This window comes from Chelonoidis abingdonii, chromosome 5 (genome assembly GCF_003597395.2).
Source record: "Chelonoidis abingdonii isolate Lonesome George chromosome 5, CheloAbing_2.0, whole genome shotgun sequence".
Taxonomy (NCBI): Eukaryota; Metazoa; Chordata; order Testudines; family Testudinidae; genus Chelonoidis; species Chelonoidis abingdonii.
This window is the reverse complement of record NC_133773.1, coordinates 53,420,209-53,439,900: the sequence shown is the minus strand read 5'-3', so window position 1 is coordinate 53,439,900 and position 19,692 is coordinate 53,420,209. Positions and strand designations below refer to the sequence as shown.

The 19,692-nt window shown below is 39.5% G+C and overlaps 1 protein-coding gene across 8 annotated transcripts in view; it reads left to right on the top strand.

The window, feature by feature from the left end:
* The window catches only part of ELF2 (E74 like ETS transcription factor 2), a 72,496-nt gene that overhangs the window by 9,466 nt on the left and 43,338 nt on the right, over positions 1 to 19,692 (top strand). For 7 of the 8 annotated variants that reach the window (XM_032804414.2, XM_032804415.2, XM_032804410.2 and 4 more), the window contains 2 exons: positions 5,230 to 5,446; positions 6,515 to 6,680. In XM_032804414.2, the coding sequence (XP_032660305.1) occupies positions 5,375 to 5,446; positions 6,515 to 6,680 (238 nt within the window). In that variant the 5' untranslated portion in view covers positions 5,230 to 5,374. Of the gene's footprint in view, positions 1 to 5,229; positions 5,447 to 6,514; positions 6,681 to 12,879; positions 19,614 to 19,692 lie in introns of those variants that run through there. The other variant, XM_032804420.2, reaches the window with a different exon arrangement.

Here is a 19,692-nt window from a genome sequence, read left to right as displayed (position 1 = left end):
CCCTGTCCTGGCCTTGACGGTCTGAGTTCTCTAACTTCGTGGAACTCATATTGGAGCCTTAAGTCCTGCTTCCCAGTCTACCAGATCTTTTATCTCAGGGTTGGAATGAGATTCTGTTCATAGTTGCAGGCTGAGAGTTTAGTTTTTGAATTGGTGGGGTCACTAGATTGAGTGTTCTGTTGAGGTCCAAAAATTCTATTGAAAAGCAGGAAGTGTTCTACAAGAAAATTTGTCGTAATGAAATGGAAAAAAATCTTCAACAGGCCAGCTGAGAAATGGATAGATATGCAACAGTCCTGTGTTCTCTAATTTTGGTCTCTCTACTTGCTCTTATCAACCTGAGTGTTCATTCACTATTCTCCCTGCTGTCTCTCTCAAGATGGCGTTCATCATACCTATAAATTAACCCAGCAAAGGGCTAGTGAGATCCAGGGCCTGATGAGTGATTTCTGTGTATGCTGTGTTCAATAAGAATAAGGTGGTCCTGTATCATCCCCCTGAATTTCTCATTGAGATGGAAACCAGAGACCATCACACTCAGGCCATTGCCGTTTATCCTCCTCTTCCCTCACCTCATTGACAGCCAGGTGAGGTGCATCTTAAGAAAGGCCCTAGTTATTTAAATAGGACCAAACCAATCTAGAAGTGCCCCAGACTACTTGTGTCATAGAAAGAAAAGACTGGGGTCAGTATCTCAATGTACATTGTCCAAATGTGTATTCTTCATGGCTAGAACTTGGCAGCTGTTCAGTCACCTGTGGGGGATTACAGTACCGTTAGCGCTGGGGTTTTGGTCCGCTAACTGGGATTTCTAGGCACTAAATTAATACAGATAACTAGATTTATGGCATGTCTTCATGATGCATGTGTCATCTGAAATATGCAAAGTTGCTACTTGGCGCTCTATATATACCTTTACATGGCATTACTTCCTCAGTTTGGCTTTTTGATATGATGCCCAGATCAATCAATTTCAAACTCAGATCCCTCCTTGAGGGTCACTATTGCCTGTTAATCTCTCAAGTGTGGATCCATACAGGAAATTGTAGAAATGTTAAAAATGGTTGTTTACCTAGTAAATGTAGCTCTCCTAGAGGACTGTGTTAATGGATCCACTTTGGCCAGATTTTCAAAATGTTCAGATAAGGATTTCTGAATAATGAAGGAGCTGAAAGACAGATGAGGACATGGCACTTTTTATGTTCACAGAACCTGGGTGGTGAAGAGATGTGCATGGCCCCAGTGGATACTGTTTGTGTGTTGGAGGCTCACCTCTTCTTCGCAAAAGGAAAGACTGACTATCCAGGGAATTAGTGAAACTGACTATGCACAATGTGCTGTCAAATGTACAAATCAAACATTGAAAATTTTTAAAAATTACAGTCATAGTGGGTATTGTTCCTACAGTAGGTGAAAAATTTAGGCATATTTTTTTCTTCAAGTTCACTGTCCATTTAAGACAAAGTGCTCTTTTTTTTTTTTTTTTTTTTTTTTTTTTTTTTTTAAAAGGCCTCCTTCTCCCCAGTAGAGTAATTTGTATTCACAGTGCTTCTGGCCTGGAGATGATTTTTTTTTTTTTTTTTTTTTTTTTTTAAACAACTGAAATATTGCTGTTATCCTGTGTTGGAATATTTCTCTATGCTGTAATTATTTTGTTGCCATAATAATTACATCAATTACTGAAGAACATGAAGAATTCTTATTCCAGAAAGATTTTTCTATTATTTAGTTTTCAATTAAGATTAATTGCTCAGAACAGTGACATCAGAATAAGTTCTCAAATTTTTTTTAATCCAAGTGTGGTGAAGTATTTATACTCTGCTCCATGAAAATGGAGCAAAATCAATAGCACAGTCTTGCTTAGTTTACTGATATATGATATAGAGTCCCATCCCAATGTTGAGGATCTATCAGCAGCTCGTACCAAGGTGTTCAGCACCTTACAGGCTCTGGCCTATATTGTAGTTCTGTCTGTTGTCTTTGCAGAACTAACTTTGTTGTGTGACTGTATCGGGTTTTTGTATGGATGGCATTATACTGAAAGTGGAATAAAGTCTAAGACCTTAGGCCAGATTTTGATCTCCCCTACAGGGCACTGACTTTAATGGAGTTAGTTACAAGGTAATTGAGCTCAGAACAAGCCCATGCCACGCATCCCAAGTCCCTAAGAATTTGTGCTTTCTGCACTATTACTAGCAGTAGAGACCAGATTTGAATTTTTGTGTTTGAGTTCAAAATGGTAGAAAAGAGTATATGTTAATCTAAATAAACAGCAAAAGCTTGTATCTTGAAGCAGTAAACCAACGCTGCAAACACAGAGTTTATGAATACAGATTATTTCTCCTTTGGGAAGACTGGATATGAACAACAGTAACATTTATAAGAATATTTTAAGATAGCAGTTCTTCAGAAACAAAGTTCTAATCTCAATTTTGATTAAAGAAATTTACAAAAATGGAGGTTATACATTCTCATACCTGTATGAATTTGATAGTATTGACTGTATAACTGAGATATGAAACTTTCTTTGTTACAGGACTGATTAAGAACAAATTCTAAAGTAGAACTGTTGCCTCTTATAACGGATATGGCACAGAAAAAAAATATAGAGCTGGTCAGTTAATAGTCTAGTCTCTTGTGAGCTCTCATACTTTAGTCTCATTTCAGTTGTTTGGTTTAATGTGCAGGTGGTGTTGGTGGCCTATGATATACAGACGGTCATATGATCTGGTGGTCCCTTCTGGCCTTAAACTTTGATTTCGTGGAAACATATGTTAAGGCTAATGCATTAATTTTTGTCAAGTATCAGAGGGGTAGCCGTGTTAGTCTGGATCTGTAAAAGCAGCAGAGAATCCTGTGGCACCTTATAGACTAACAGACGTTTTGGAGCGTGAGCTTTCGTGGGTGAATACCCACTTCTGACAAAGTATTCACCCACGAAAGCTCACGCTCCAAAACGTCTGTTAGTCTATAAGGTGCCACAGGATTCTCTGCTGCATTAATTTTTGTTTAGGAGTAATTTAGTATTTAACTGTATTAAGCCAAACAATGTTGTTAGTAGAAGTTAGTAAGTATATTTCTTCTTTTGTACTTTATTAGGTGTTGAGTATTATACATCTGTTTGAGCACTGCATTTGTGTAGCTTATTTTTTTCACAGGTAGGGACTAGTCTCTGATAGATATCAGTGAGAAATACATAGCTGTATATAGATATATATATTTTTTTTTAAAAAAAAGCCCAGAACCAAAAAACGGGCCCTGATAAAGTTTGCAAAATTGAAAACATTTTTTTAAAAATTGAGATCTGTCTTCCTGTTGAGTATCTCAAATAACTATCTGGGCTCTAATTTGTTATATATTTGCCTCTCCCCCATATCAGTACTTGGTGACTATTAATGATGCAAACCAGTGCTCCACTTATGTAGACCCACTCTTTGTTGTCATCTAGACCCTCTCTGAGCCTAGTTAGGTGACACAGTTCTAAAAATGCTGGCCAGTTGAGACTAGTGCTTCTGCTGTTGCTGTGGATTTCTGCAGATGCATTGACTGTAGGGCCGGGGTTCTCAAACTGGGAGTCGGGACCCCTTGGGGTCACGAGGTTATTACATGGGGGATTGGAAGCTCTCAGCCTCCACCCTAAACCCCGCTTTGCCTCCAGCATTTATAATGGTGTTAAATATAAAGAAGTGTTTTTAATTTATAAGGGGGGGGTTGCAGTAGGTGAAAGGAGTCACCAGTACAAAAGTTTAAGAACCACTGATCTAGAGCAGCAACAGTAGAGTGAGCAAATTCTCCATGTAGACATAACTTTAAATACTCAAAAATTGATGCAATCCATGTCAAACGACTGCTGAATCCTATTTTTAATATAGTCACTTCTTCAGAGACACTTAAAAAAAATTCTCATCCTCCATTTCAGATGTAATTGCACCTGAATACAATGTTCCGTACCTATCTTTAATTCCCGTAATTGCTCACTGCTAATCTTTAAAAATGTTATACTGAAATTAACCAATGGAGGGAGTTGGTAATTCTGTATTTTTAATGCTGTCAGATGTGTCTTCTGTGAGATTAAATGTTTGGTGACTTGGTAAGATCCATTTTCCTAACCAGGCAGTCTGTGTTCTTCCCATGTCAGAGAATTTTGTTTATGTATTTAGTAAGGGTTTGATTATTGATATCACAATAATTTAAGGGAAACACACACACATTAGACCCAGCTCTATGGAGTGATAGAGCTTCTTTGTATCACTTGGGTAATACAAAACAGCACTAAATCCAGTGGCTCCACCCACTGGAGGATTCCAGCTGCATAAGATAATTCCCAGGTGGAACAGAGTCATTCCTCTTTGCAGCCCCTGGCATGGAGGAATTGCTAGTAGATGCTGTTGGCAGCTGACACATCATAAAATAAGTAGCCTGAATGCTATTCTATCTTGCACTGAGAAGTGGATCAGCACCTGGTTGCCTCAGAATCCAGGGACTGTAAAAATGTCTTCAAACCACCTTTGTTCATCTTGATTTATGCTCAGCATAGGTTAGCCAAACCAGAGGATTTGGACCACAATATTTACTGAAGTCACAAATCATCTCTTAAAACTTTCCAGAGCAATAGTATAGATTTGGTCCCTTCCCAAAATCATGCAACAAAATCATAACATTTTCTGCAAAATCAGTTCACCTTACAATGTCTTCGTTTGTATTGGGAAACAGTAAAGAAAAAAAGTAATATAGAAAAATCATATTAAATATTTGTTCTAACTGTTACATGTCTAGTAAATTAACTTTCTAAAACTATATTTGTTTGGATGCATGCAAGTAGCCCCAAAAGAATTGAACCTCTGGTTTTCAAGAACTCCGGAGAGAATGTTTCCATTGTGCTAAGGACAGAAAATCAGTAGATAGTGACAGTGAACAGTTAAGGTAAATGTAAAACTATTGATGTCAATTGCAGGGAACTAAAAGTTAAACTTTATTCCTTCAGCATTAAAAGCTGGTATGGAAATACTGTTTTGTGATGGTAAATGACTACTTGTTCAGAGTGTTGTAGAACTATCAAGGTCAGTGCATTGTGTCTGAACTAGAGTGCTCCCTGGTGTTCTCTTGATGAAGAGAGTAGTAACAATTTAAAGGCACTGAATGTAAATTTAAACAATGCAAAACTGAGAATTAACAAAACTTGCGTTTTCCTTTTTTTATACCTTCCTCTCAAATTGTTTTGTTTTTCAGCATCTCTGATTAGCAGTACAAAAAACCTGGTGTTCTGGATACATGCTACTTGGATACAGAATTTAAGCCTCTGGTACCTTAGGTTTTCAGCATTACTGTCTTTGGGATCACTAACAACTTTCAAAGATCCTTCAGGGAATGCACCATGACATCAGCAGTGGTTGACAGTGGAGGTTCTGGCCTGGAGTTTGACAACAATGGAGTAGAAAATCAGGAGGTTAGAAATCTGTATAGAACTTATTTGCCTACAAACTTCATATTACTGTGTATGTAAAAAACAAGCGTTACTATAAACTTGCTTTGTAAAATAGGTTAGAAGTTGCTAAAGAGAGCAGGATATTAGTCAATTTTAAACGTATCCTTTATTAGATATCTTCTTATGGCAGAGAAGAAATGGAGAGTTGTACTGTCTGCCATACTGCAGAATTGTATATAAAATGCATTTTTAAAAGTTTAAACAAGGGTTCTGGGTTCCGATGTGATATGTCTAGATATTTGTATAATATAAAGAGAGCAGACCAGAGGCTTTTAAAATTAGCCAGCTCCAAAGACTTTTTTTTTAAATCATCATATTTTGTATTGTTAAGCAACGAGGTGTGTTACTGTCATATGGCTTGCAATAAATTTGGGTATAGTGTTCATAATTAATCAGATTTTCCACTCAGTTATACCTGTCTACCACCACTAAGAAGAATTTGGCTCATTAAGTATGTTTGTAGGTTCAGGATTTAAGTATGTAACTCTTCTATATGTGCCTGCCTCTGAACATCTGAGTAGTTCAGGTGACTTCATTGTGACCACTCAGATGCTTAAAGCTAAGCATGTGAATACATGTTGGCAGGGGCCAAAGACACATGTGTGGTGTAACAGGTACATTACCAGAAAGGAAATATCGTGTCTAAAACTGATTCATGTAAATTCTTCCGGTGTGGAGATCAGATTTTTCTTAGATCTGATTTTTTTTTACTAGAAAACGTAACACTCTTTGCCAACATTCTCATGGAAAATAAATTTATTCTCACATTAGGAATATTATAAAACTCTGCTTTTAGCTTGCTTTATATTTAAATTCTGATATGATTTGGTAGTATCTCTTATTTCACGATAGGTCCTTTATTTTTAATTTTGTTTTAAAAGTTTTACCTTAACTCCCACAAAAAAGAACTTTTTACAAATATTCTGTATTGGTATTCCACAAAATATATAAAAAACAATAGAAAAGAAGGGGAAGGCATTAGTTTAGATTTGGTGGTTCAATATTTAAAGCTTTTTTCTCTCCCTATAGGAAAATAAGTCGGTCTCTGAATACCCAGCAGTGATTGTGGAACCAGTTCCTAGTGCGAGATTAGAACAGGGTTATGCTGCTCAAGTCCTGGTTTATGATGATGAAACTTACCTGATGCAAGATGTAGCAGAGGAACAAGAAATTGAGACTGAAACTGTGGAAACAGGTAGACTTTTTTTTTTTTAAACGTTTATGAACTTTTCTTCCGCCCTCTCCCATGAGTTCAGTGCTAGCACTCCCTGAAGAATGTGACCTTATTCACCTTCAAGAAGAGATCCTGACCTGGGGCCCTATGTTAAGTCCCATTAAAGTCAATGTGAGTCTTTCCATTTAACTTAAGTGGGAATAAACTTAGGAACATGATGTGTTAAAGTAGTTCAGTAAAAGCAAAGTTACTTGTACCCAGATGCACAAAGATATTTATTCACTAACTGCCAGCGAAATCAGTAGGTGTTAAGTACATAAATACCTTTTGAGAATTTGGGCCTTAGTTTCTTCAGGCAGCTGCTCCAAAGGGCATATCAGTCCATTAAGATGCATATAGGCCAATGATTGTAACTAGATGTTAATATTTACAATAACTAGCTTCCTCAAAATTTAATTCATGTAATTAAGTCAAGACATACAAGTTTAACAAATCTATGTAAAGAAAATCTGTTAAGTATTGTCATTTAACCTTTACTGTTTAGGCATATGTACACATCCAAGGTTAAGGTATGCATAGGTACTTCTTCCAGAATACTGGTGTGCAGGGCCTGGAAAACTTGCTGCAGTGGAAGAAGGGTAGACCTAAAGTGGTAACCTGTAAGAGTAACTAATGAGATGCAGTAAGCTGTAACTTTGGGAATGTTTTTGTGCAGGGGATAGGATTTGGGGCTTTCAATGGAAAATAGCTGCTTGCAGGAGTTGGTGACCGGTACTGTGTACAAAACTGAATGATAAAGCAGGCATCTAAATGATAAACACAATACATTAAACAACAAGGAAAGCACTTACTAGATGTCAGCAGCAGTTAGTCTATAATATTAATTTAAAGAGTACATGGTGGCTTCCCAAGGAGCATGTGATTAAGTTATGCTGATGATTTAGCCTGAGCAGATTTCAAATAACTTAATGTTTTAAATGAATTTCTTACTAAGTAATTGTACAAATCTCTCAAAGAAGAGTGCTCAGTGATATGTTGATCATTAAATATACAGTAGTTCTTTGAATAAAATTAAACATAATGCTGTAGGAGTAAAGTTTAACACAAATCACTTGTACAGCTTCGGAATACATTGTATAATGAACTTGTTTTTATCATCTTACTATTCAGTTGTGGTTTTTGGTACTAGAAGATAGAAAATCAATATTTAAAATTCATACAGGCTTTAAAATAAACATTGCATTAAGTCCAGATTTCATTATACAACTGTACTACTGAATATTATACAGCTTGTCTGTAGGTGTTTCTGTAGTACTCACTCTGATATCTGAGTGCCTAATGTAATCAGTGAGCCAGGTTCCAATCCATTGCAATCACTGACTTCTGTAGGGTAACACAGGATGTAAATCAGCACAGAATATCCTAAAAGCTCTGAACCACTTTGAAACTAATCTATTCACAAGTCTCTGATTTAAAACACAAATTCCTTGTTTTCAATGATATGAGGCAGTCTCCTTTTTGCCAAATATAATGGGCTGGTTAAGAGTGAGGTTTACACAATGGACTGTAACCTTGAGAGAGGTTTTGAAGTTTATAACTTGTGTACTATGTAGTGAAGAATGATTACAAGACAGGGGCCACAGGTATCAGATCTGCTTGTGTGGACCTTTGCAAGGGTCTATCGAAGCTCCAGTTGTACTATCACAGACTATGGTGTGGGTTTATTCTAGCAAAAAGTCATCAAGGACTAGTGCTTTTGATGAATTTGAAGAATGTGATTCAAATAAGTACTGACTCGACTGTACAAAGCATAAGAATTGAAATCCATAATACTTAACTGTCCGTTCATGCTAGCAGTAGAGGTTTGGTTTTTTTCTTTTCCTTTTTTTCCTTTTGCCACACCAAGTTTCTTTAAACATCAGATACTAATTTTTACTGAGGATTCAGTCCATGACGAACGCAAATCGACAGGGTATAAAAAAATCAAAACAAAACAAACAAGCATCTTCATTTTTTAAAAGGGACGTGCATTTCATACTGTTGAAAAATTTAAGAACAGCTCAGATGACTTTTTCTGAACATTCCAGAAACATCCACCAGTTGACTGAGAGTAGAAAAATTCCAGCCCACAGGAACACCATAAGAATGCAACTGAGGGTTAAATTTGATGCACACATGGCATTCCCACTGAAGTCAGTAGGTGCCTTGTGTAAGCTTCCACGGGCAGAATGTAGGGCTTAGATTGAAATAGTTCTTAACTTATATTTGCCATAGATGTGATGTCACTCTAATGGAGGAACCTGAGAGCCTACAATCCAATTTCTTTAGACTCACAGGGTATGGCTATGCTGCAGCTGAGAGCATGTCTCCCAGTTCGGGTAGGCTGACACAAGCTAGCTCTGCTTGAGCTAGTGCACTAAAAATAGCAGGGTAGACTGTTGCAGTACAGGCTTTAGCCACCCAAGTATGCTATTTTTAGCACTCTGGTTCAAATAGATCTAGTATCTCTCTACCCTTGGCTGGTAGGCACACTCCCAGCTGCAGTGTAGACATATCATCAGGGACAGTGGTGGTTACTGTTAAACTGTATACCCTTCACAAAACCTTTGCTGTTCACTCTTAGTGGCAGCAGAAGCTGTTTCCATTTAAGAAAATGTAGCCACTCTGAAATAAAGTTTACCTAAATCTCTTTGCTAATTGTGCATATATTTTGAATGGTGATAAGTATGTGGCTATGAGTAAGTCTGAGGCTTAATAACAGTAGAACACGCAAACTTAATTTACCGTTCTTGCATTGCTGAAGTATGTTTATATTCATGTAACATCACTAAATTTCTTTTGGTACACTGGATGCTTGGTAAAATGCCACACTGTTATGACAATCCTCAGTAAAGATAAAACACTAAAATAATGCTATTTCAAAAATACAACACAAAAAATCTCTGCGAATACTTCAGGAAAATTAGTTACATATTTTGTTGAACCTTGTTTGAGCATGCTAACATGAAAATATTGTCAGCATTGATTTGTTTGCTGTTGCATGTTGAGTCTTCAGAAGCAGTGTCAGGTTATGTTTAAAATACCTTTTGCTGTGCAGTAAACTAAATAAGCTATTTTGAAAAATATTGCTCTAATGAATAAACAAAATGTTTATTCTCAAAGTCCTTCTCAAAGACTAGGTAAACTAAGAACAGATTGATACTTACCTGAAACATGACACACATTAATTCAAGGCAAATGCTACTAATCAGTTGTGTGCATGCGTATTTTTTTGTTTTTAAATGTGCCAAAGTAAGTGAGATTTTACAGAACAATCCGATCATAATCAAGAGGAAACCCAACTTTTTTTTTAAAGAGAAGTTGAGATTTCATTTGACTTCAGTGTGAACTATGACAACTTCTTTTTGCTTTCGGCATTCCATCAGAAATCCTCCTTGTGGCAAAAAGTGAATGTCTGTTTTAATTTAAAAAATATTGTTGCCATGGGGAGGTAGAAGACCTATCTGAAAAGCTGGGATCTGAAAAGAAGCCACTCCAGGATTACCATGTGATGAAAAATATTGAGCTAGAAAGACAACGATGCTGGTATGTTTGTTTATAATTTATTTAGAAATTTAAGCTAGATAGGAAGTTTAGTTATTTAAAGTTATCTTATAAATGCTCATGGTTATCCTTAAAAGGGAGGGGAATAGCAAACAGTGGAGTAAAGCTTAGAACTCCTCATCCCTTTATACAATATAATACATTAAACTGTTTATTTTAAAACAAATTCTCTCTCTCTCTCTCTCACAGATGAAATTTCAGATTACTACTTACACTACTACTCCTACTGCTGTGGGAACCAATTCTTTACATCAACTTCAAGTCTTTAATTGTTTTTACCTGTTTGTGTTCCTAGACCTTGTTCCATTTTAATTTAAAATGCTACCTTTTGATCTTTTTGAATCTGAGCCTCCAAGCTGTATTACAGTTGTCTGGGTATGTCTGCATTAGTTTTGATACGTTGTACGCTTAGCACTTTAGAACATTAAATCAGGTTTAAACCTTGTAGTTGGATTGGAATTTTATTTTTTTGCAGGGGGGAAGGGGGGAGGAGACAAGATAAAACAGTACATTATCCTCCGTTCTGTCCGGACGTTTAAGCTGTGTTACTAGGAAGGCTCTAATGTGGACATCTGGCCTACATTTTCAGGAAGCATTTGCTTCCTTAACCCTTTAGAATTAGTGGTTGAGATGTATCCCACTGACAGAATTCGGACAGAGTAGGTAAATACTGTTTCCTGGAATTTACTGAGACTAGTTTAAAAAATAAACCAACTGTTGCTTTGTGTTGTGGAAGATTTAAGTGCTGACTAGGCTGTCCAGTTGTTGGCTCTACAAACTTGCTTAAGCACTCAGCTCTTTCCAGCAAAGTTAATGTTAGTTACTACCCCTTCATCAGGGAGCAAAAATGTAGTACTTTAGATAAATAGAAAAAGTTTGTAAAAACTTTGGCTAAAACATGGTGTATCTATTTTAATGAATAAATCAAATTTATTGTGTTTTAATGCAAGAGGGGATTAAGAACTAATTTTTGAAACTTGAATTTAAAACAATTTTTTTTGAACACTTAATGCTGTAGCAGCACTGGCCTAAGTTCCTATTTTCCCAAACGGCACATCATATGTATATAATAGGGCTGTTGATTAATTGCAGTTAACTCGTGATTAACTAAAAAAAATTGTCATTAATTGCAATGTTAAACAATAGAATACCAATTGAAATTTATTAAATATTTTGGATGTCTTTCTACGTTTTCAATTATTAATTTCTGTTACAACACAGAATACAAAGTTACAGTGCTCACTTTATTTTTTATTACAAATATTTGCACTGTAAAAATGATAAAAGAAATAGTATTTTTCAATTCACGTAATACAAGTACTGTAGTGCAATCTCTTTATCATGAAAGTTGAACTTACAAATGTAGAAATATGTACCAAAAAATAAATGCATTCAAAAATAAAACAATGTAAAACTTTAGAGCCTGCAAGTCCACTCAGTCTTACTTCAGCCAAATTGCTCAAACAAGTTTGCTTACAATTTGCAGGAGATAATGCTACCTGCTTCTTGGTTACAATGTCACCTGAAAGTGAGAACAGGTGTTCGCATGGCACTGTTGTAGCAGTGTCGCAAGATATTTATGTGCCAGATGCGCTAAAGATTCATGTCTCTTCTTGCTTCAACCGCCATTCCAGAGGACATGCCTCCATGCTGATGATGGATTCTGCTTGATAGTGATCCAAAGCAGAGCGGACTGATGCATGTTCATTTTCATCATCTGAGTCAGATACCACCAGTAAAAGGTTGATTTTCTTTTTTGGTGGTTTGGGTTCTGTAGTTTCTGCATCTGAATGTTGCTCTTTTAAGACTTCTGAAAGCATGCTCCACCCCTTGTCTCTCTCAGATTTTGAACGGCAGTTCAGATTCTCAAACCTTGGGGTGAATGCTGTAGCTATCTTTGTAAATCGGATATTCTTTATAAATCAGATATTTGAACCAACAGTGAGCACTGTACACTTTTTATTCTGTTGTAACTGAAATCAATATATTTGAAAATGTAGAAAACATCCAAAAATATTTAAGTATTGTTTAACAGCACAATTAATTGCAATTAATTTTTGTAATTGGTTGACAGCCCTAGTATATACGCAAGTTATTTAGAACATAAATTCTATCCCTATATGTACAAATAGGAAAAGGGGGATTAAATTGTTAATTCTACACCATTCAGTTATACTGACCAAGGACTGATGTATGTACTGGTGAATTCTCTTTTTCTCATTTCATGAACAGCAGCATCCCTTAAAACTGAAATCTTTGATGCCATCTTCTGCCATGCAACTCGGGTATGTTTCCTTCTTTGAGAAAATAGCAAGCAGTAGTATAGTAAGACATTGGGTGCCATAATTATATCTGTACCTTTCCATCTACTTGAAGTGCACTTATAGGAGCAGTCTGTAAGGGTTCCTTTTATCCCTTTTATAGGTCCAGGGTTTGTCTTTTGACCTGGCAACAGGTATCAGCAATGACTTGAAAAGCTAATCCCAGAAGTATTCAAGGATAGAAAACGAAATTATATGTCATTCTATGGCTGAGAATCTGATTTCTTGTAGTGTATAGTCTTTCCTAGTAGGTCTGTATAGGTTTTGAAATTCCAGACCTTAAACTCAGATAATTCTAACTTGGAATGTATCCCCCTCAACTCCCAAATTCAATTCAAACTGCTATAGAAGAAATGGAAAATCCTGAAACTCCTGCATTCAAATGTCTGTTTGTGATATGACTAATCAAATCATGTTGTAAATTAAAATGGCACAGAAAGGGGGCAACACAACCAATGTAACTTTTAGATCTTACTTCTATGTTAGGAAGAAGCAGCCCCTGATAGTTGTCTTTGTTTAACAATAGTGAAGTACCACAGTCAACTTTTGGAATCTAAAGCCTACAAGGATACTCTTAAGGAAGCTTTTGGAATAGAACATAACATGTCAGCTTCAGAGTTCTCTGTTAATAGTTCTTCTTGCTGAGCAGAGTCTTCCTGTTCAAATAGTCTTTCTCCAGCATAGAACTGCAAAAATTGTGGGCCACTCAAAGTTTGGGGTATAAGCTTGCTCTTTACATTTAAATACTGAAAACTCCACTTGGGATCTGAAAAGTCAAGTTATGCTCTTTCTGGTTCAGGCAGTACTGCTACCTGTAAAAAATTCTGCAAGCCAAATTTATATTATACCTATCCAATTTCATACTGTCTGTCCAAGTTGCATCCTGTCCCTTGAGTTCCATCATATTTCTTAGGTGTAACACACAGCAGCATTTTCTCTTTATTTGGAACTTATTTAACAATTGATGCATGAGTCAGAATAAAAGCCAGTTCACTGTCAAAGCTGGATGGGCTCTGCAGTACTAAACAGAGTTAATAGTTAAAAATTTTACTCTCATCATTAAAGTCAGCAGATCTATAAAAATACATTTTAAATCATAATTTTTCAGAGTTGAGCTGCATTTTAAGGCCATGATTAATAGCAGGCTGCAGGACTGTAGTAAAGGTTTACATAACTACAGGGAGCAGAGTACCTATTCAGATACTACAATAATGCATATGGTATAACAATCTATTCTTGTTTTAGTTATTATAAGGAAACCTTATTTAATGGAGTTGCAAAGGACAGTGATCCATTTCTTTTAAGATGGTCAAGGAGCCAATTCTTGGAAAGCAAGAACCAAATTAAATGGGCTGCATGTTTAAAACAAACAAAAGGAAGTATTTCTTCACACAATCCACAGTCAACCTGTGGAACTCCTTGCCAGATGTTGTAATGGCCAAGACTAGAACAGAGTTCAAATAAGAACTAGATAAATTAATGGGGGATAGGTCCATCAATGGCTATTAGCCAGGATGGGCAGGGATGGTGTCCCTAATCTGTTTGCCAGAAGCTGGGAATGGGCAATGGGATAGATCACTTAATGATTACCTGTTCTGTTAATTCCTTCTGAAGCACTTGGCATTGGTTGCGGTTGGAAGACAAGATACAGGGATCGATGGACCTTGGGTCTGACCCAGTATAGCCATTCATTTGTAAGATAGCTGAACTGGTGCTATCTGTGAATCCTGTTTGTCCCTAGATCTAACTGCGTGAATACATTCATGTTCTAAATTCTAACTGGACATGTAATGGAGAGAGTGTTCTGGTAAGCAGCCAGGCTGAGTTGAAATCACAGGGCTTTATCATGTGAAAGTTTTAGTCCACATCGGCTTGTGCCCCAATGAAGTCTTGCTACACTGCATCATAATAGATGGGGCTAGAATTTAGGCAGTGCATCTTATAAGAGAATTGTTATCTGAAGAGTTACTTTTCCTGTTTATGGAAGATAGTATTCAAACACAGGAGAATAAATGTATTCTCATTGTGTAAGCACTACTTGCCATGTAACTTGATGTAAATCCACCTTCCAGGAGTGGTGTGCTGTGGGTTCAAGCTTTAGGTGGACATATCTTCAAACTTGTAGTTTTGGCATAACTGGAATTTTACTTGCATGGACAGCATATGGAACATAAAGTGTATCATTGGGCTGCTTCTGCTATATGCTCTGTACTGCTCTTGTACATGAGCATTGTTTTCCATATCTGCCCTGGATCTTTTCCTTCCACACAGGTGAGAAGGTGATGGCTCAGCTTCAGTAGTAAGAGGCTTAGATCTAGAGGGACTTGTTTTACTAGAAGGTAGGACCTAGCAGGGCTGCTAGCTCCTTGAGCATCCTAGAGGCTCAGAGTGGAATTCAGACCTGTTGGCATATTCAGGCTTGGTGGGCTGCTTGTATAAAAGTGGCCCTTAATCAAGAGGGCTGTACAGGTTTCTGGACCCTGCATAAGTGATGATTGTAACAGGCACATAAAAACCACAAGGTCTCTACTTATAGGGAGAAAGAGATTATCTTGGTCAGATAATTTCTCAGCTCTTTCTTCTACTATGAAATTCTTAAGAGTCAAATATTGATAATAATCTATGAATATACCTATAGCACATTGGAAATGTGAACTGTTATTGACTTAGCTACTAAATAATTATTTCTTCAGAGTTGTCATAGATGTGGCTGTCATTAATTGAAGACAGGACGTTTCTGTAAGCATGCCCATTTTCCTGCTCTTCAGCACAGAGAGGTTCGCAGTGGCGTGTAAACAGATTAAATTGTTTTCCTTCCTAATACATATCCAAAAATTGAAAGAAACAATGCATGTAGGCTCTCCTAGTGGAGTGAGAGAGACACTAGAGCAGGAGTTCTCAAACTGGGGGTCGGGACCCTTTGGGGGTGGTGAGGTTATTAAATGGGGGGTTGCGAACTGTCAGCCTCCACTCCAAACCCCGCTTCACCTCCCAAATTTATAATGGTGTTAAATATGTAAAAAAAAAAAAAAAAAAGTTTTTTAATATATAAGGGGGGTTACACTCAGAGGCTTGTTATGTGAAAGGGGTCACCAGTACAAAAGTTTGAGAACCACTACGCTAGAGTGTGAATATGCTCCCGTTCTGATGAGGGCTGCATCTCAGCAAGTGTTTTATGAAGGACCATGTGGCTGTATTGCAGGTTGCTTACTAAGGGGATGTGTCCACCTCAGATGCCTCTACTATATAGATCAGGGGTAGGCAACCTATGGCACGGGTGCCGAAGTCAGCACATGAACTGATTTTCAGTGGCACTCACATTGCCCGGGTCCTGGCCACCGGTCCGGGGGGCTCTGCATTTTAATTTCATTTTAAGTGAAGCTTCTTACATATTTTAAAAGCCTTATCTACTTTACATACAACAATAGTTTAGTTATATATTACAGACTTATAGAAAGAGACCTTCTAAAAAGGTTAAAATGTATTACCGACACACGGAACCTTAAATTAGAGTGAATAAATGAAGACTCAGCACAGCACTTTTGAAAGGTTGCCGACCCCTGATACATATAATCTATGTGCAGAAGAGAAGCTGTTTGCTTTGTGTGACTCATGTCATCTGATGGATGAACAAAAGGTCTTCAGTATCTAGATCCCTCGTTGCCAGTATACAAACTCTGATGAGCTAAATTTCCTAAACGCTTTAATGGTTTAAAAAAAAAAAAAAAAATGTAAACTTTCAGTTCCAGTTGTGACAGTTTTCCCCTCAAACATTGTGGTTTGGAATAAAAGGATTATGATGCTATTGCGTGTGATTTGAGATGTTGAACTGACTTGGATGGGTTCATCCTTCTAATCGCTTCGTCAGCATAAAAAAGGCAAAACTGAGGCTCTGTGAATGGAATTTCTAGAACTTTCTGTCTGATGTGACTACTATATTTAAAAAAACCCAAAACACTTGAAAGAAGGAATAGAGAGACCCTTTCTAAAAAAGTTAAGGGAAGTCGTAAGAGGACATTTACCCTACACATGATGGGGTCCTGTGTAGCTGGCAGATGTGTGAAAGAAGCTGCTTTGAGAAAAACAGTCTAGATCAGCGATTCTTAACTAGGGGTTTGTGAACCCTTTCAGGGGGGCACAGGTCCCCCGAGCTTGAGCCCCAGCACCTCCCGTGGGGCTGAAGCCAGGAGCCATGTGTGGGGTTGAAGCGCCAATCCCTGGTATCCCCTGTAGGGCTCAATCCTGGAGCCAGGAGCCTCAGTGCTCCTTATTGGGCAGAAGCCCTGAGCCTATGGGCAGAATTGGGGGGGCACATGGGCTGTTGCTTCCTCTCCCCCAAACTACAGTGCAAGAACAGGGCAGTCCTGGGGCAGCTCCACACTCTTCCCCCCCCACAGCCTCTAGCTACCCTGCCTGCACACAGCCCCTAGCCTAGCTGCTACCTCCCTGCCCCCCCACAGCCCCTAGCTACCCCTTTCCCTGCACCCTGAATTACCCCCCACCTGCACACACCCCTACCCACCTCCTTCCTTGCACCCTGAGCTAACCCCCTGTCTGTACACAGCCCCTAGCTATCCCTCTCCCTGTAGCCTAAGCTTTTTCTGAACTTTTTGAGGTTAGCCCCCCACCTTTTGAGTTATAATTTTTGGTTTCTCTCCCCTCTCCCGCGACAGGCAGGTGGCCTGCTGAGATGAGTCAGGGAAAATTGGCGCTCCCTTCACAAATCCTGCCATGCAGAGCTGGCTTAAGTCCCGCTGGCACCTACCCACCCAAAACTATGCCTATGCCTGAGTCGCCCCAGCACCCTGGAGTTCTTATAGCATGTTGTGGGGGGCCTCAGAAAGAAAAAAGTTGAGAACCCACTGTCTAGATAAAGATTCCTTCTGAAAAGTCCCAGTGCAGTGCATATAGTGCATATACCCACTAGGGTACTTTTAAAGTCAAAGTGAGATACTGTTGTAAAAACTTCAATATACAGCATAATTTTGCTGATGTTGATAACTGGTCCCAGTACACACTGTTTCAGTTTTAGCTAGATTACATTATAGTTTATAGGTGGACTCTTATCAATAAACAAAGGATAGAAATTCTCTGAATATCACTTCTGTATGTACTTCCTTTCATGTCTGTGAAAGACTAGACTTTGCCACTAAGTAAGCTGCTCTTTAGATATTTAAAAACGGAGTGTTCTTTGAGTAGAATCACAGTACTTAGATCAAAGTGCCTAATCTGATTAAGGTCAGGTCATTTGCTGTGAGGTTTAACCTGATTTGGTGGGAAGGGTTAAAATTTCCTAAGAAAGATTCATGCCATTATTTGGTAGACAGCTAGGAGCTAGGCCTGCCCATGTTTGCACATCTTTCTCATAGAAAACTGAATGCACAGTGGCTGCCTTTTATTTGCCTAAATGAAGACCTGGAGTTTGCCTAGGACAAGACTTCAAACTTTTCACAATTCCTAGAGGGAAGGATATAAAGCTGTTGGAGTCTTCAGTTCTAAGACTGATGGAAGCTAGCAACCTCAGTGTAGCTCTGGTCTCTCTCAGTAATCAGAATCTTAAATAGATGCTATGATTGAATTATTGCGAGGTAGAGGAATTTTACATGCAGTGGGAGAAATGCTATACCTTGGCACATCATCTACCAACAAGTCTTAGAGATGGACTTTACAGAGCTGGTCCAGAAAAAAATATTTCTGCCAAATCGGAATAAGTAACAGCATATTTATGAAGTGTGAGACTACAGTGAATTATAATATAATCCCAGTTCTCTTGAAATAGTCAACTATTGTGGCTGAGTCAAAGGTGAAGGTAAACAGAGTTTAGCAGTTTTGGCTATAGTTGAGGGACAGTTTAGTGTTTTTTGAATACATCCATGGCAGTAGATAAAGCTGTACCAATCGACCAATATATCAATCTCTTGCAAAGTTTCTTTGTTAAACTACTTGGAGCGGACACAGGCAACAACGCAGTGCCAGAAGAATGCATTTTAAGCTTGCGACTGACTTTCATATGTCTTCATGATTCTGGGCTGCGGACGTTTGGGAAGCCTCTCTCATGATCTCCAACTCCGAGGAGCTTGTGCCCCAGGAGAATGGAGAGACAGACCCTGGACACGTTACGGGACGAAGCTCCCTCCCCTTCATATAAAAGCTAGACTCCTCGGAAGATGATGCGTTGTATGAGCAAAGCCGCTTCGCTGACAGCACGGGCGAGAAGAGCCTACTGCCATTCTGCGCGATCCTTCCTGCCGGCCCCGGACTCGCTTCTCCCGGTACAGGAACCCGCCGTTGGCCCCCTCCGTCCTGAGCAGGTGCCACGTCGCTGGCAGCGGGGACGTTTGAAGAAGACTCTCGCTCACCTGCCTGCTCCCAACTGAGCTGAGAAGGGCGCAGTGCAATGGCCTCGAGCCTCCGCGACCCGCAGTCTGCAGACACCCAAGGCAGGGCCGCCGTGTTAGTGCGGAGTCCTGCCTTCTGCACAAGGGCAACGGCGAGCTGCGCACGGCTCCTCTGCCGCGACTGCAGCGTTAGCAAAGGCAATGCTGGGACCCGTCCCGGGCTGCCGGAGCCTGTCGAGAGGAATCGGGCACAGCATTAGCTGCTCGGTGCAACCAGCAGCCGCGCCACTCCCCTGTCTCCTCCCCAGCCGCAGGTGTCTGTTTCCTGGCCTGCCCTAGCCCCCTCCCGCGCCGCGGGCTCCGCCGCTTGCTCTGTGTTGCTGCTGTGAGTGGCAGCCCGCCACTTCCTGTCTGAGGCTGGCGGCGGAAGGATCGCGTGTGCTGTGCTGGAGGAAGCGCTCCCCCGCCGCCGCGTTGTGTTGTGGGGGTGACCTGCGCTGGGCTGTCTGGCGGGCCGCTCGGTGTGCGGAAGGATCCGCGCCGTGTGTCCGCCCCGCGCTGGGGTGCGTGTGTCCGAGCCCGCCCGCTCCGCGCTCCCTGCGAGTCAATGTGAAGCCGCTCCAGCACCATAAACATGGCGACTTCTCTGCATGAGGGGCCCACGAACCAGCTCGACCTGCTCATCCGAGCCGGTAGGTGCCCCGCACAAGTTTCCTCTCTGCCTAGGGGGTGCGCGCCGGGGCTGCGGGAGCAGCTGCGCACCCTTTGGGC